At 46.0% G+C, this 18,084-nt stretch overlaps 1 protein-coding gene across 1 annotated transcript in view; it reads right to left on the bottom strand.

The window, feature by feature from the left end:
* Positions 1–18,084, bottom strand: part of LOC129137282 (uncharacterized) — a 76,322-nt gene that overhangs the window by 15,384 nt on the left and 42,854 nt on the right. Inside the window, 2 exon segments of the mRNA XM_063797578.1 lie at positions 3,386–3,514; positions 12,267–12,395. Coding sequence (XP_063653648.1) covers positions 3,386–3,514; positions 12,267–12,395 — 258 coding nt within the window.

The raw sequence follows: 18,084 nt of genomic DNA on the forward strand, positions 1-18,084 counted from the left end.
AAAACAACCCTAAGAAACAAGCAAAACAAAAACAAAACAGGGGCTGGGTGTGGTGGCTCACGCCTGTAATCCCAGCACTTTGGGAGGCCGAGGTGGGCGGATCACAAGGTCAGGAGTTCCAGACCAGCCTGGCCAATATGGTGAAACCCTGTCTCTAATAAAATACAAAAATTAGCCGGGTGTGGTGGTAGGCGCCTGTAGTCCCACCTACTTGGGAGGCTGAGGCAGGAGAATAGTTTGAACCCGGGAGGCAGAGTCTGCCGTGAGCCGAGATTGCACCACTGCACTCCAGCCTAGGCGACAGAGCGAGACTCTGTCTCAAAAACAGCAACAACTACAAACAAACAAAAAACAGGGTTAACAAAACGATGGAATTCAATTCTATTTATATGCTGCAGCCATGTTCCAGCCCTAGATTTCGCTGGGCATGGTGGCTCACGCCTGTAATCCCAGCACTTTGGGAGGCTGAGGCAGGCAGATCACGAGGTTAGGAGTTCAAGACCAGCCTGACCAACATGGTGAAACCCTGTCTCTACTAAAAATACAAAAATCAGCTGAGCATGGTGGCACACGCCTGTAGTCCCAGCTACTCGGGAGGCTGAGGCAGGAGAACTGCTTGAACCCAGGAGGCAGAGGTTGCAGTGAGCCAAGATCCCACCACTGCACTCCAGCCTGGTGACAGAGTGAGACTCCGTCTCAAAAAAAAAAAAAAAAAAAATGACACGAATATACTTCACACAACTGAACTGCACACTTCAACACGGTTACATGGTAATTATCATCTTGTAAGTATTTTACCACAGGTTAACATGTTTCACAACCTGAAAAGGAAGTAATTACCTTCAGCTCTCTGAGTTCTAGAATTTGTAACATTTCACCCCCTGCTCCTTCCTGATCCGCACTGGAGCATCTTTCTTCTGTCCCTGCTCTACTCAGAGTTCACTTTCCCTTCCCTCACATCAGCTTCGTTGAGGCCGGTTTGAACTTAACGCAAAACATTCTCACTAATGACTGAATTCCCACCAAGATTTCCATATTATCACAGTATGCTTTTAATCTTCGAAGATATTAAATATTTGTTCTCATCATAGCTAAAATGCAATGCAAATCCCATCTCAGATGTGGGTCAGATACCTATGAATCTCCTGAGGTAGTCATTGAAATGACTTTTTTCTTGAGACGGAGTGTCACTCAACCATGCTGAAGTGCAGTGGCGCTACCGTGGCTCACGGCAACCTCCACCTCCCAGATTCAAGCGATTCTTGTGCCTCGGCCTCCCAAGTAGCTGGGATTACAGGTGCCTGCTACCATGCCTGGCTAATTTTTGTCTTTTTAGTAGAGATGGGATTTCACTATGTTGGCCCATCTGGTCTTGAACTCCTGACCTCAAGTGATCCACCTGCCTCAGCCTCCCAAAGTGCTGGGATTACAGGCATGAGCCACCACACCTGGCCTGAAATAATATCTTTCAAATTCTTTGTAGAATTTGTTTTTTCCTGATTTCTGCACATAGGATCAAAAAAAAATCATGTACTAGGATTTCGAGAGAAGCAATGGGTAATCTAAAAAGATGAGAAGAGCAACCACGTCTATCCCACAGCTACTGCTAGATTTCATAGGAAAGGTAGCTGGCCCAGTTTGGAGCTAGGAGAAATGTCAAACACACGAAGAAATGAGAGGCAAAGAAATGCCATCACGCATGAATGCTTCATGGCACCCATGATGTCCCTGCTTAGGAGGTAATGGTATAGATGACTAGATGACAAGGACAAAGATGAGAGGTGCAAAGTTGTCCAAGTCCAACAGCTCAACTGAACTTTCCTAAATGGAATTGTTAAAAAGTGGTAAATTTAAAAACTTCCCCTGGCTCACGTGGTGGCTCACGCTTGTAATCCCAGCACTTTGGGAGGCTGAGGCGGGTGGATCATTTGAGGTCGGGTTTTGAGACTAGCCTGGCCAACATGGTAAAACCCCGACTCTACTAAAAATACAAAAATTAGCTGGGCATGGTGGTGGGCACCTGTAATCCCAGCTACTTGAGAGGCTGAGGCAGGGGAATCACTTGAAGCCAGGAGGTGGAGGTTGCAGTGAGCCGAGATCACACCATTATACTCCAGCCTGGGCAACAGAGGGAGACACGTCTTGGCGGTGAGAAAAGAAAAAAAAAAAAAAAAAAAAAAAGCTTCCTCCAATTTATACTGAAAATTCTCTGTTCAGGACTAAGTGGCACAGAGAATGTTAAATGTGCCTAGATATCTTCATAACTCATATATTTTCTGTTTTCTACATATCTTGAAAGGCAGTGCCAAATGACGTGTAATTATCTAGGCGGTAAAACTGAAACATACTTCCTCTTCCCTTGAATATAAAAAAGCATTGTGGTATTAGTACTTTTATCTTGGATCATTGTTCAGAAGGAGGTTCAGCCCCCAGACGACCACATTTTTACTGTCATGAATGGCAAGACAAAATGTAGAGCTCAACTTCCCCAAAGGAAAAAAGGCTCAAAAGACAAATTATGGCACAACTTAGCAGCCAAATTCTTACCAAGTACAGACTTTTGACATACTGATCTCTCTCCAGTTGCAAGTGGGAACATGCACTTTGAATGATGTCATTCAAAATTACCCTGCCCAGACACACTTTTCATTGATTCTCTTGGAGGGCAGTTCTAAGAGATTCTCTGGGGCTTTCTCTGCATCATGAGACGCAGTGCAGTTCTGCCCTTCACCTTCCGGCAGTTTGTCACCTCGTCCCTATGACCTCAGAGGAACTTTGCCTCAGGCCAACTGTTTGTTCCTTGGGCTCTTTCATTTCCCCTAAAAAACATTTGCTGCCCCTCTAAATGGCCTACATCTCCATCTATCTCCCTCTCCCCTCAGAAGAGGGTGCTCTTTAAGCATCAACCATCCAGCCCTTCTAGCAGTCTCATTTTTCAGCTGGTTCCCATGTTTATGCCTGTTCTATGATTTTCTTTTCCTGTTAAGCTGTCTGTTGTCAGCTCATTTCTGCAGTGAATCTTCAGAGAGGAGATTGGAAGCTTTCCTTCCACCCATACGATAGAACTATAAAGCAGAAGAGTTTAGACAGACTTTCCTATTTAAGTGACGAAACCTCATACTCCATTTGTGACAAATAGCACAAAGGTTAAAAAAACTTATTTTTGACCAAAAGCTCTGTTGACATTCTATTAAACACCGACCTATTTAATTTTCATAATGTAAATGGCAGATATTTTCATATTTCTTATGCTAATAAATCATTTCCCTGATTTTTGGGGTAAAACCACATATTCATAATGAAGTCCAGAAACGTGAATTGTTTCATATAACTTATTCTTATTTGTGATTACAAGTATACCTCTACAGAAAGTTAGGATACTCACAGAAAGGTAACTTGTGCGGAGGGAGATGGCAAATTTATAACTTCTCAGAAACACAGTAATGATAAGTAACCAAAGACTTCCACCAAAGTCAGTCCCACGATGACGAAGGTCAGCCAGAGTATTGATAACCTGGAATAATAATAGTTGAAATAATGAAAAGGTCAATGACACTGACAATATTTCACTCAGAAAGAATCATCCTTAGAAACCGTCAACCTCCTCCAAAAGGTAACCACATCCCTCAGATATCACCGTGGGATTCCACTGCTACAAAAAAGAACAGAAGTTAGAGAAGTCTCATGTTTTTCAGATGGCTCGTAGTGTTTTTAGGCATTGCAAATGTGGGGTGTTGTCTTTCTTGGTATAAAGCAGGGATATTCAATCTTTTGACTTCCCTGCCTATATTAAAAGAAGCAAAGTTGTCTTGAGCCACACATAACATACACTGACACTAACAACAGTTGATGATCTTAAAAAAACCTCTTTTTTTTTTTTTTGAGACAGAGTTCCGCTCCACTCAGTCACCCAGGCTGGAGTGCAGTGGTGCAATCTCAGCTCACTGCAACCTCCAGCTCCTGGCCTCAAGCCATTCTCCTCCCTCAGCCTCTCGAGCAGCTGAGATTACAGGTCTCTGCCACCACGCCCGACTAATTTTTGTATTTTTACTAGAGATGAGGTTTCACCATGTTGGCCAGTCTGGCCTTGAACTCCCAACAGGCGATCTGCCTGCCTCGGCCTCCCAAAGTGCTGGGATTACAGGTGTGAGCCACCGTGCCCGGCCATTGTTTCTGTTTTTGTTTTTGTTTGTTGTTTCTTTTTGAGATGGGGTCTCACTCTGTCACCCAGGCTGGAGTGCAGTGGTGTGCTCTCGGCTCACTGCAACCTCTGCCTCTCAGGTTCAAGTGATTCTCCTGCCTCAGCCTCCTGAGTAGCTGGGAGTACAGGTGCCTGACAGTGCACTCAGCAAATTTTTGTATTTTTTGTGGAGATGGGGTTTTGCCATGTTGGCCAGGGTGGTCTCGAACTCCTGACCTCAGGTAATCTGCCCGCCTCAGCCTCCCAAAGTGCTGGGATTACAGGCATGAGCCACTGTACCTGGCCAAAATCTCCTAATGTTTTAAGAAAGTTTACAAATTTGTGTTGAACTGCATTCAAAACTGTCCTGGGCCACATGCAGCCCGTCACTCATGGCTAAGACAAGCTAAGTATAAAGTAATTATCTTATCTTTTCTTTTCTTTTTGTTTTGAGACAAAGTCTTGCTCTGTCACCCAGGCTAGATTGCAGTGGCATGATCTCAGCTCACTGCAACCTCCGCCTCCCGGGTTCAAGCGATTCTCCTGCCTCAGCTACTGAGTAACTGGGATTACAGGCGCCTGCCACCACGCTCGGCTAAGTTTTGTATTTTTAGTAGAAACAGGGTTTCACCATCTTGGCCAGGCTGGTCTCCAACTCCTGACCTCATGATCCACCTGCCTCGGCCTCCCAAAGTGCTGGGAATACAAGTGTGAGCCACTGCACCTGGCCAGTAGTTATCTTTTCTTTAGTTATTTACTTGTTTTTTAAATTGATGTATAACATTGGATGCATTTATTATATATCACATGGTAAAAGAATCCCTCTAAGTAATACTTGTCTCTTGGATTGTATGAATCTTTGTCATTTAAAGCTCAGCATAAGTAAAAAAAAAAAAAAAAAAAATACAATGAAGAGATTACTTCATTCACAAATAAGTATCGAATTTTAGTGCTTAAAAATTAACAAGGTGGGCCGGGCGTGGTGGCTCACGCCTGCAATCCCAGCACTTTGGGAAGCCGAGGTGGGTGGACCGCGAGATCAGGAGATTGAGACCATCCTAGCTAACACAGTGAAACCAATCTCTACTAAAAATACAAAAAATTAGCAGGGCATGGTGGCACCCGTCTATAGTTCCAGCTACTTGGGAGGCTGAGGCAGAAGAATCACTTGAACCCGGGAGGCAGAGGTTGCAGTGAGCCGAGATCGCACCACTGCACTTCAGCCTGGGTGACAGAGCGAGACTCTGTCTCAAAAAAAAAAAAAAAAAAAAAAAAAAAAAATGACCAAGGTGGAGATGATGAAAATGGCATGAATAGTGTGGGATTTCTCTAAGATTGTTGACATTAATTCCATTAGACTCTTATGTGAGTGAAGACGATAACATTTCTACATCGATTCCTCAGGATTTAACTATATATTCTTGAAAACATCTCAATTTTAAATGTTTCTTTCAAGATGGTGAATTAAACAGAGATAGCCCTTCAACAGGTTGAACTCAGCATATGCTGAGTCTGAAATGGAAATGATGGAGTTAGAGAACCATACAACAATGGTCATGATTTCAGAAACATGGTGTTGAGCAGAATAAAGCAGACACAAAAGAGTACCTATGGCATGGCATGCATCTGTATACACAAAATTCCAGAATAAGCAAGCTACCCTAGGATAAGAAAGAGACTGGCTGGGAAGAGTGAGAGTTCACTTTCTGGGGTGACATAATAGTGTAGATCTTGGCTGGGCACGGTGGTTCATGCCTGTAATCCCAATGCTTTGGGAGGCCGAGGCGGGCGGATCACCTGAGGTCGGGAGTTCAAAACCAGGCTGACCAACATGGAGAAACCCTATCTCTACTAAAAATACAAAATTAGCTGGGAGTGGTGGCACATGTCTGTAATCCCAGCCACTCGGGAGGCTGAGGCAGGAGAATCGCTCGAATCTGGGAAGCAGAGGTTGCGGTGAGCTGATACTGCCCCATTGCACTCCAGCCTCGGCAACAAGGGAGAAACTGTCTCAAAAAAATAAATAAATAAATAAAATAATGTAGATCTTGAAAGGGGGTTGGTTTATGCTGCTGTATGTACTTTCCAAAGTTAGTAAACTTACACTTAAGGTTATATAGTTTGGCCAGGCGCGGTGGCTCACGCCTGTAATCCCAGCACTGGGAGGCCGAGGCAGGCGGATCACGAGGTGAAGAGATGGAGACTATCCTGGCGAACATGGTGAAACCCCGTCTCTACTAAAAATACAGAAATTAGCCAGGCGTTGTAATCAGAGCTACTCAGGAGGCTGAGGCAGGACAATTGCTTGAACCCCGGAAGCGGAGGTTGCAGTGAGCCGAGATCTTGCCACTGCACTCCAGCTCTGTCTAAAAAAAAAAAAAAAAGTCATCAAACCAGATGACACAAATCAAATGACAATTCACTTTGTTTTGGTCCGTTTTGTTTGTTAGAGACAAGAGTGCAGCGGGGCCATCTCGGCTCACTGCAACGGCCAGCTCCTGGGCCCAAGCGATCCTCCCACCTCAGCCTCTCCAGTAACTGGGATAACAGGTACGCACCACCAGGCCCGACTAATCTTTTTTGGAATTTTTTGTAGAGATGGGGTTTTGCTATGATGCCCTGGCTAGTCTTCAACTCCTGGACTCAAGTGATCTGCCCACCTCGGCCCCCTAAAGTGCTGGGATTACAGGCCTGAGCTGTGTCATTTCATGCCGCGTGACACAGCCCAGTAAAAAGGAAGGAACCCCGCGGGTCCAGCGTCTACTCACACAGGTGGACTGATGGCTGATAAATCCCAGCAGGAGCCAAAAGAGGAGCCGAAAGAGCAGCCACAGCACCCGTCCACTCACACAGGTGGACTGATGGCTGATAAATGCCAGCAGGAGCCAAAAGAGGAGCCAAAAGAGCAGCCACCGCACCCGCATGTCCTGGTCCTTTCAGGCGCCCTGAGGCGGCCAGGACAGAGGTGGAGGTGGCTTAGGGCAGGGGGGAGGGAAGGGGACGGGGACCGGATCTGAGTTGGGGAGGTGGAGGGGAGATGGAGGGGAGGGGGAGGGGGAGGGGAAGGGGAGGGGAAGGGGAGGGGAAGGGGAAGGGGAGGGGAAGGGGGGAAGTAAGGGAAGGGAAAGGAGGAGAAGGGGGCTGTTGGGCACCTGGAGGAGGTGGAGGAGGAGGAGGAGAAGAAGAAAGGGTCTGGGAAAGGATCCGGTTCAAATTAAGTACTCAAGCGCTGGTGGAAGGCTTAGCTACAGGTCACGGAGAAGATCAGGGAAGCAACAGGACACGCGGGGCAAGGGAGCGTGAGGCTTAGGAGCAATTAGAGGGAGACTAAGGTTCTGCTTTCCACCAAACCTTCTTCGGTCTGGGCCCTCCCTTAGCAACCCTGGGGCTTCATACTCCCTCTCCACCAATCCCTGATGACCCCGGTGGTGCCTCACAATGGACATTCCAAGTAGCGCCCGCATCATTCCAATGACCCCTCCCCCATCTCAGTCCCCCACGCTCCTCCCAAGGCCAGGTCCTCTCTGGAACCTTCACAAACCTGATTTCTGGTCCTCCCCAACCAGCTCCCTGTCCCTGCTTCTGGGCGCTCCTTCCTTCCTGAGCTCCCAGGGTTCCTCAAGGTCACTTTTGGCGACAAAACATAAAAAACAAATGATGGCAGGATGGCAGGAAGAACCTCATACCCAAGCAGAGTGCCAGGGTTTACAGCCTCCGCTCAGCCATTCATATCTTAAGCAACAAAACATCAGCAGGATGCGGAAGGTCCCGATAGTAAACCATCTCCATCACATCCATGTAGCCATCCGCCCATCAACCTGTATCTCAGGAACAAATGTACATACATTCATTTTAAGCAGGCATGGTACATTTACAAAAATTAACCTGACTTATTTTGTTCCAGCAAATCTCAATATGTTTGAGAGCAATCCAATCACACAGCATGTTTCTCATCATATAACTGTGCTAGAAGTCAATGATTAAAAGCTAATTCAAAATTATTCTTTGCTTGGAAATTCAAAGTGCCCTTATAAGACATAAACATAAGAAAGAATCCAAAATGAAACAAGATTGCCTTTCTACTCAATGATAAGATCATAACATGGCAATAAAATGTCTCCCTCTGGCCTGGGAATTCCTCTTTGTGGCACAAGGTTGTGTGATCTCAAATCACCCCTAACCCACCTAGACATTTTAACATCCGAAACCCAGTGATGATGTCCTTATCTATATCATCTTACTGCCTGTGTGTGTGGACTTTAAATTCTGAACCCAAATGAGGGGGAGAAAACCAAGTTGACTTTCATGATTGATCTCTCAGGGATGTCCAAGGAATCTGTGCATTTCAAGAAACAAAGTTCATCAGCTTCTCTCCTAAGGTATTTGCCCACAATACCCAGAGGGCTTGGCAGCATCATGTGTGATGGGTGGGGAGCTCCAAGCAGGTGGGCAGGACCCAGGGGCCTGGTGACCAGGACAGACCCCCACTGTCCATCACCTTTCCTGGCCCTGTCCTCGGCTAAACTTCCCACAGGCCTTCTGCCCGATCACACAGAGTGTGCCCAAACTCGCTCAGGCCTCTGGCAGCTGAAAACCACTGCTTTAAATCCCTTTACCATTTACTATGACATAAGGTTATTGTTAACAGGAAATATTCGATTGATGCTACAAATGGAAAGCCAATGCCTTTACCATAAATAGAAAAACAACCCTAAGAAACAAGCAAAACAAAAACAAAACAGGGGCTGGGTGTGGTGGCTCACGCCTGTAATCCCAGCACTTTGGGAGGCCGAGGTGGGCGGATCACAAGGTCAGGAGTTCCAGACCAGCCTGGCCAATATGGTGAAACCCTGTCTCTAATAAAATACAAAAATTAGCCGGGTGTGGTGGTAGGCGCCTGTAGTCCCACCTACTTGGGAGGCTGAGGCAGGAGAATAGTTTGAACCCGGGAGGCAGAGTCTGCCGTGAGCCGAGATTGCACCACTGCACTCCAGCCTAGGCGACAGAGCGAGACTCTGTCTCAAAAACAGCAACAACTACAAACAAACAAAAAACAGGGTTAACAAAACGATGGAATTCAATTCTATTTATATGCTGCAGCCATGTTCCAGCCCTAGATTTCGCTGGGCATGGTGGCTCACGCCTGTAATCCCAGCACTTTGGGAGGCTGAGGCAGGCAGATCACGAGGTTAGGAGTTCAAGACCAGCCTGACCAACATGGTGAAACCCTGTCTCTACTAAAAATACAAAAATCAGCTGAGCATGGTGGCACACGCCTGTAGTCCCAGCTACTCGGGAGGCTGAGGCAGGAGAACTGCTTGAACCCAGGAGGCAGAGGTTGCAGTGAGCCAAGATCCCACCACTGCACTCCAGCCTGGTGACAGAGTGAGACTCCGTCTCAAAAAAAAAAAAAAAAAAAATGACACGAATATACTTCACACAACTGAACTGCACACTTCAACACGGTTACATGGTAATTATCATCTTGTAAGTATTTTACCACAGGTTAACATGTTTCACAACCTGAAAAGGAAGTAATTACCTTCAGCTCTCTGAGTTCTAGAATTTGTAACATTTCACCCCCTGCTCCTTCCTGATCCGCACTGGAGCATCTTTCTTCTGTCCCTGCTCTACTCAGAGTTCACTTTCCCTTCCCTCACATCAGCTTCGTTGAGGCCGGTTTGAACTTAACGCAAAACATTCTCACTAATGACTGAATTCCCACCAAGATTTCCATATTATCACAGTATGCTTTTAATCTTCGAAGATATTAAATATTTGTTCTCATCATAGCTAAAATGCAATGCAAATCCCATCTCAGATGTGGGTCAGATACCTATGAATCTCCTGAGGTAGTCATTGAAATGACTTTTTTCTTGAGACGGAGTGTCACTCAACCATGCTGAAGTGCAGTGGCGCTACCGTGGCTCACGGCAACCTCCACCTCCCAGATTCAAGCGATTCTTGTGCCTCGGCCTCCCAAGTAGCTGGGATTACAGGTGCCTGCTACCATGCCTGGCTAATTTTTGTCTTTTTAGTAGAGATGGGATTTCACTACGTTGGCCCATCTGGTCTTGAACTCCTGACCTCAAGTGATCCACCTGCCTCAGCCTCCCAAAGTGCTGGGATTACAGGCATGAGCCACCACACCTGGCCTGAAATAATATCTTTCAAATTCTTTGTAGAATTTGTTTTTTCCTGATTTCTGCACATAGGATCAAAAAAAAATCATGTACTAGGATTTCGAGAGAAGCAATGGGTAATCTAAAAAGATGAGAAGAGCAACCACGTCTATCCCACAGCTACTGCTAGATTTCATAGGAAAGGTAGCTGGCCCAGTTTGGAGCTAGGAGAAATGTCAAACACACGAAGAAATGAGAGGCAAAGAAATGCCATCACGCATGAATGCTTCATGGCACCCATGATGTCCCTGCTTAGGAGGTAATGGTATAGATGACTAGATGACAAGGACAAAGATGAGAGGTGCAAAGTTGTCCAAGTCCAACAGCTCAACTGAACTTTCCTAAATGGAATTGTTAAAAAGTGGTAAATTTAAAAACTTCCCCTGGCTCACGTGGTGGCTCACGCTTGTAATCCCAGCACTTTGGGAGGCTGAGGCGGGTGGATCATTTGAGGTCGGGTTTTGAGACTAGCCTGGCCAACATGGTAAAACCCCGACTCTACTAAAAATACAAAAATTAGCTGGGCATGGTGGTGGGCACCTGTAATCCCAGCTACTTGAGAGGCTGAGGCAGGGGAATCACTTGAAGCCAGGAGGTGGAGGTTGCAGTGAGCCGAGATCACACCATTATACTCCAGCCTGGGCAACAGAGGGAGACACGTCTTGGCGGTGAGAAAAGAAAAAAAAAAAAAAAAAAAAAAGCTTCCTCCAATTTATACCGAAAATTCTCTGTTCAGGACTAAGTGGCACAGAGAATGTTAAATGTGCCTAGATATCTTCATAACTCATATATTTTCTGTTTTCTACATATCTTGAAAGGCAGTGCCAAATGACGTGTAATTATCTAGGCGGTAAAACTGAAACATACTTCCTCTTCCCTTGAATATAAAAAAGCATTGTGGTATTAGTACTTTTATCTTGGATCATTGTTCAGAAGGAGGTTCAGCCCCCAGACGACCACATTTTTACTGTCATGAATGGCAAGACAAAATGTAGAGCTCAACTTCCCCAAAGGAAAAAAGGCTCAAAAGACAAATTATGGCACAACTTAGCAGCCAAATTCTTACCAAGTACAGACTTTTGACATACTGATCTCTCTCCAGTTGCAAGTGGGAACATGCACTTTGAATGATGTCATTCAAAATTACCCTGCCCAGACACACTTTTCATTGATTCTCTTGGAGGGCAGTTCTAAGAGATTCTCTGGGGCTTTCTCTGCATCATGAGACGCAGTGCAGTTCTGCCCTTCACCTTCCGGCAGTTTGTCACCTCGTCCCTATGACCTCAGAGGAACTTTGCCTCAGGCCAACTGTTTGTTCCTTGGGCTCTTTCATTTCCCCTAAAAAACATTTGCTGCCCCTCTAAATGGCCTACATCTCCATCTATCTCCCTCTCCCCTCAGAAGAGGGTGCTCTTTAAGCATCAACCATCCAGCCCTTCTAGCAGTCTCATTTTTCAGCTGGTTCCCATGTTTATGCCTGTTCTATGATTTTCTTTTCCTGTTAAGCTGTCTGTTGTCAGCTCATTTCTGCAGTGAATCTTCAGAGAGGAGATTGGAAGCTTTCCTTCCACCCATACGATAGAACTATAAAGCAGAAGAGTTTAGACAGACTTTCCTATTTAAGTGACGAAACCTCATACTCCATTTGTGACAAATAGCACAAAGGTTAAAAAAACTTATTTTTGACCAAAAGCTCTGTTGACATTCTATTAAACACCGACCTATTTAATTTTCATAATGTAAATGGCAGATATTTTCATATTTCTTATGCTAATAAATCATTTCCCTGATTTTTGGGGTAAAACCACATATTCATAATGAAGTCCAGAAACGTGAATTGTTTCATATAACTTATTCTTATTTGTGATTACAAGTATACCTCTACAGAAAGTTAGGATACTCACAGAAAGGTAACTTGTGCGGAGGGAGATGGCAAATTTATAACTTCTCAGAAACACAGTAATGATAAGTAACCAAAGACTTCCACCAAAGTCAGTCCCACGATGACGAAGGTCAGCCAGAGTATTGATAACCTGGAATAATAATAGTTGAAATAATGAAAAGGTCAATGACACTGACAATATTTCACTCAGAAAGAATCATCCTTAGAAACCGTCAACCTCCTCCAAAAGGTAACCACATCCCTCAGATATCACCGTGGGATTCCACTGCTACAAAAAAGAACAGAAGTTAGAGAAGTCTCATGTTTTTCAGATGGCTCGTAGTGTTTTTAGGCATTGCAAATGTGGGGTGTTGTCTTTCTTGGTATAAAGCAGGGATATCCAATCTTTTGACTTCCCTGCCTATATTAAAAGAAGCAAAGTTGTCTTGAGCCACACATAACATACACTGACACTAACAACAGCTGATGATCTTAAAAAAACCTCTTTTTTTTTTTTTTTTGAGACAGAGTTCCGCTCCACTCAGTCGCCCAGGCTGGAGTGCAGTGGTGCAATCTCAGCTCACTGCAACCTCCAGCTCCTGGCCTCAAGCCATTCTCCTCCCTCAGCCTCTCGAGCAGCTGAGATTACAGGTCTCTGCCACCATGCCCGACTAATTTTTGTAATTTTAGTAGCGATGAGGTTTCACCATGTTGGCCAGTCTGGCCTTGAACTCCCAACAGGCGATCTGCCTGCCTCGGCCTCCCAAAGTGCTGGGATTACAGGTGTGAGCCACCGTGCCCGGCCATTGTTTCTGTTTTTGTTTTTGTTTGTTGTTTCTTTTTGAGATGGGGTCTCACTCTGTCACCCAGGCTGGAGTGCAGTGGTGTGCTCTCGGCTCACTGCAACCTCTGCCTCTCAGGTTCAAGTGATTCTCCTGCCTCAGCCTCCTGAGTAGCTGGGAGTACAGGTGCCTGACAGTGCACTCAGCAAATTTTTGTATTTTTTGTGGAGATGGGGTTTTGCCATGTTGGCCAGGGTGGTCTCGAACTCCTGACCTCAGGTAATCTGCCCGCCTCAGCCTCCCAAAGTGCTGGGATTACAGGCATGAGCCACTGTACCTGGCCAAAATCTCTTAATGTTTTAAGAAAGTTTACAAATTTGTGTTGAACTGCATTCAAAACTGTCCTGGGCCACATGCAGCCCGTCACTCATGGCTAAGACAAGCTAAGTATAAAGTAATTATCTTATCTTTTCTTTTCTTTTTGTTTTGAGACAAAGTCTTGCTCTGTCACCCAGGCTAGATTGCAGTGGCATGATCTCAGCTCACTGCAACCTCCGCCTCCCGGGTTCAAGCGATTCTCCTGCCTCAGCTACTGAGTAACTGGGATTACAGGCGCCTGCCACCACGCTCGGCTAAGTTTTGTATTTTTAGTAGAAACAGGGTTTCACCATCTTGGCCAGGCTGGTCTCCAACTCCTGACCTCATGATCCACCTGCCTCGGCCTCCCAAAGTGCTGGGAATACAAGTGTGAGCCACTGCACCTGGCCAGTAGTTATCTTTTCTTTAGTTATTTACTTGTTTTTTAAATTGATGTATAACATTGGATGCATTTATTATATATCACATGGTAAAAGAATCCCTCTAAATAATACTTGTCTCTTGGATTATATGAATCTTTGTCATTTAAAGCTCAGCATAAGTAAAAAAAAAAAAAAAAAAATACAATGAAGAGATTACTTCATTCACAAATAAGTATCGAATTTTAGTGCTTAAAAATTAACAAGGTGGGCCGGGCGTGGTGGCTCACGCCTGCAATCCCAGCACTTTGGGAAGCCGAGGTGGGTGGACCGCGAGATCAGGAGATTGAGACCATCCTAGCTAACACGGTGAAACCAATCTCTACTAAAAATACAAAAAATTAGCAGGGCATGGTGGCACCCGCCTATAGTTCCAGCTACTTGGGAGGCTGAGGCAGAAGAATCACTTGAACCCGGGAGGCAGAGGTTGCAGTGAGCCGAGATCGCACCACTGCACTTCAGCCTGGGTGACAGAGCGAGACTCTGTCTCAAAAAAAAAAAAAAAAAAAAAAAAAAAAAAAAAAAAAAAAATTACCAAGGTGGAGATGATGAAAATGGCATGAATAGTGTGGGATTTCTCTAAGATTGTTGACATTAATTCCATTAGACTCTTATGTGAGTGAAGACGATAACATTTCTACATCGATTCCTCAGGATTTAACTATATATTCTTGAAAACATCTCAATTTTAAATGTTTCTTTCAAGATGGTGAATTAAACAGAGATAGCCCTTCAACAGGTTGAACTCAGCATATGCTGAGTCTGAAATGGAAATGATGGAGTTAGAGAACCATACAACAATGGTCATGATTTCAGAAACATGGTGTTGAGCAGAATAAAGCAGACACAAAAGAGTACCTATGGCATGGCATGCATCTGTATACACGAAATTCCAGAATAAGCAAGCTACCCTAGGATAAGAAAGAGACTGGCTGGGAAGAGTGAGAGTTCACTTTCTGGGGTGACATAATAGTGTAGATCTTGGCTGGGCACGGTGGTTCATGCCTGTAATCCCAATGCTTTGGGAGGCCGAGGCGGGCGGATCACCTGAGGTCGGGAGTTCAAAACCAGGCTGACCAACATGGAGAAACCCTATCTCTACTAAAAATACAAAATTAGCTGGGAGTGGTGGCACATGTCTGTAATCCCAGCCACTCGGGAGGCTGAGGCAGGAGAATCGCTCGAATCTGGGAAGCAGAGGTTGCGGTGAGCTGATACTGCCCCATTACACTCCAGCCTCGGCAACAAGGGAGAAACTGTCTCAAAAAAATAAATAAATAAATAAAATAATGTAGATCTTGAAAGGGGGTTGGTTTATGCTGCTGTATGTACTTTCCAAAGTTAGTAAACTTACACTTAAGGTTATATAGTTTGGCCAGGCGCGGTGGCTCACGCCTGTAATCCCAGCACTGGGAGGCCGAGGCAGGCGGATCACGAGGTGAAGAGATGGAGACTATCCTGGCGAACATGGTGAAACCCCGTCTCTACTAAAAATACAGAAATTAGCCAGGCGTTGTAATCAGAGCTACTCAGGAGGCTGAGGCAGGACAATTGCTTGAACCCCGGAAGCGGAGGTTGCAGTGAGCCGAGATCTTGCCACTGCACTCCAGCTCTGTCTAAAAAAAAAAAAAAAGTCATCAAACCAGATGACACAAATCAAATGACAATTCACTTTGTTTTGGTCCGTTTTGTTTGTTAGAGACAAGAGTGCAGCGGGGCCATCTCGGCTCACTGCAACGGCCAGCTCCTGGGCCCAAGCGATCCTCCCACCTCAGCCTCTCCAGTAACTGGGATAACAGGTACGCACCACCAGGCCCGACTAATCTTTTTTGGAATTTTTTGTAGAGATGGGGTTTTGCTATGATGCCCTGGCTAGTCTTCAACTCCTGGACTCAAGTGATCTGCCCACCTCGGCCCCCTAAAGTGCTGGGATTACAGGCCTGAGCTGTGTCATTTCATGCCGCGTGACACAGCCCAGTAAAAAGGAAGGAACCCCGCGGGTCCAGCGTCTACTCACACAGGTGGACTGATGGCTGATAAATCCCAGCAGGAGCCAAAAGAGGAGCCGAAAGAGCAGCCACAGCACCCGTCCACTCACACAGGTGGACTGATGGCTGATAAATGCCAGCAGGAGCCAAAAGAGGAGCCAAAAGAGCAGCCACCGCACCCGCATGTCCTGGTCCTTTCAGGCGCCCTGAGGCGGCCAGGACAGAGGTGGAGGTGGCTTAGGGCAGGGGGGAGGGAAGGGGACGGGGACCGGGGGCCGGATCTGAGTTGGGGAGGGGGAGGGGAGGGGGAGGGGAAGGGGAAGGGGAGGGGAAGGGGGGAAGTAAGGGAAGGGAAAGGAGGAGAAGGGAGCTGTTGGGCACCTGGAGGAGGTGGAGGAGGAGGAGGAGAAGAAGAAAGGGTCTGGGAAAGGATCCGGTTCAAATTAAGTACTCAAGCGCTGGTGGAAGGCTTAGCTACAGGTCACGGAGAAGATCAGGGAAGCAACAGGACACGCGGGGCAAGGGAGCGTGAGGCTTAGGAGCAATTAGAGGGAGACTAAGGTTCTGCTTTCCACCAAACCTTCTTCGGTCTGGGCCCTCCCTTAGCAACCCTGGGGCTTCATACTCCCTCTCCACCAATCCCTGATGACCCCGGTGGTGCCTCACAATGGACATTCCAAGTAGCGCCCGCATCATTCCAATGACCCCTCCCCCATCTCAGTCCCCCACGCTCCTCCCAAGGCCAGGTCCTCTCTGGAACCTTCACAAACCTGATTTCTGGTCCTCCCCAACCAGCTCCCTGTCCCTGCTTCTGGGCGCTCCTTCCTTCCTGAGCTCCCAGGGTTCCTCAAGGTCACTTTTGGCGACAAAACATAAAAAACAAATGATGGCAGGATGGCAGGAAGAACCTCATACCCAAGCAGAGTGCCAGGGTTTACAGCCTCCGCTCAGCCATTCATATCTTAAGCAACAAAACATCAGCAGGATGCGGAAGGTCCCGATAGTAAACCATCTCCATCACATCCATGTAGCCATCCGCCCATCAACCTGTATCTCAGGAACAAATGTACATACATTCATTTTAAGCAGGCATGGTACATTTACAAAAATTAACCTGACTTATTTTGTTCCAGCAAATCTCAATATGTTTGAGAGCAATCCAATCACACAGCATGTTTCTCATCATATAACTGTGCTAGAAGTCAATGATTAAAAGCTAATTCAAAATTATTCTTTGCTTGGAAATTCAAAGTGCCCTTATAAGACATAAACATAAGAAAGAATCCAAAATGAAACAAGATTGCCTTTCTACTCAATGATAAGATCATAACATGGCAATAAAATGTCTCCCTCTGGCCTGGGAATTCCTCTTTGTGGCACAAGGTTGTGTGATCTCAAATCACCCCTAACCCACCTAGACATTTTAACATCCGAAACCGAGTGATGATGTCCTTATCTATATCATCTTACTGCCTGTGTGTGTGGACTTTAAATTCTGAACCCAAATGAGGGGGAGAAAACCAAGTTGACTTTCATGATTGATCTCTCAGGGATGTCCAAGGAATCTGTGCATTTCAAGAAACAAAGTTCATCAGCTTCTCTCCTAAGGTATTTGCCCACAATACCCAGAGGGCTTGGCAGCATCATGTGTGATGGGTGGGGAGCTCCAAGCAGGTGGGCAGGACCCAGGGGCCTGGTGACCAGGACAGACCCCCACTGTCCATCACCTTTCCTGGCCCTGTCCTCGGCTAAACTTCCCACAGGCCTTCTGCCCGATCACACAGAGTGTGCCCAAACTCGCTCAGGCCTCTGGCAGCTGAAAACCACTGCTTTAAATCCCTTTACCATTTACTATGACATAAGGTTATTGTTAACAGGAAATATTCGATTGATGCTACAAATGGAAAGCCAATGCCTTTACCATAAATAGAAAAACAACCCTAAGAAACAAGCAAAACAAAAACAAAACAGGGGCTGGGTGTGGTGGCTCACGCCTGTAATCCCAGCACTTTGGGAGGCCGAGGTGGGCGGATCACAAGGTCAGGAGTTCCAGACCAGCCTGGCCAATATGGTGAAACCCTGTCTCTAATAAAATACAAAAATTAGCCGGGTGTGGTGGTAGGTGCCTGTAGTCCCACCTACTTGGGAGGCTGAGGCAGGAGAATAGTTTGAACCCGGGAGGCAGAGTCTGCCGTGAGCCGAGATTGCACCACTGCACTCCAGCCTAGGCGACAGAGCGAGACTCTGTCTCAAAAACAGCAACAACTACAAAC

Source organism: Pan troglodytes, chromosome 18, assembly GCF_028858775.2.
Source record: "Pan troglodytes isolate AG18354 chromosome 18, NHGRI_mPanTro3-v2.0_pri, whole genome shotgun sequence".
Classification (NCBI taxonomy): domain Eukaryota; kingdom Metazoa; phylum Chordata; class Mammalia; order Primates; family Hominidae; genus Pan; species Pan troglodytes.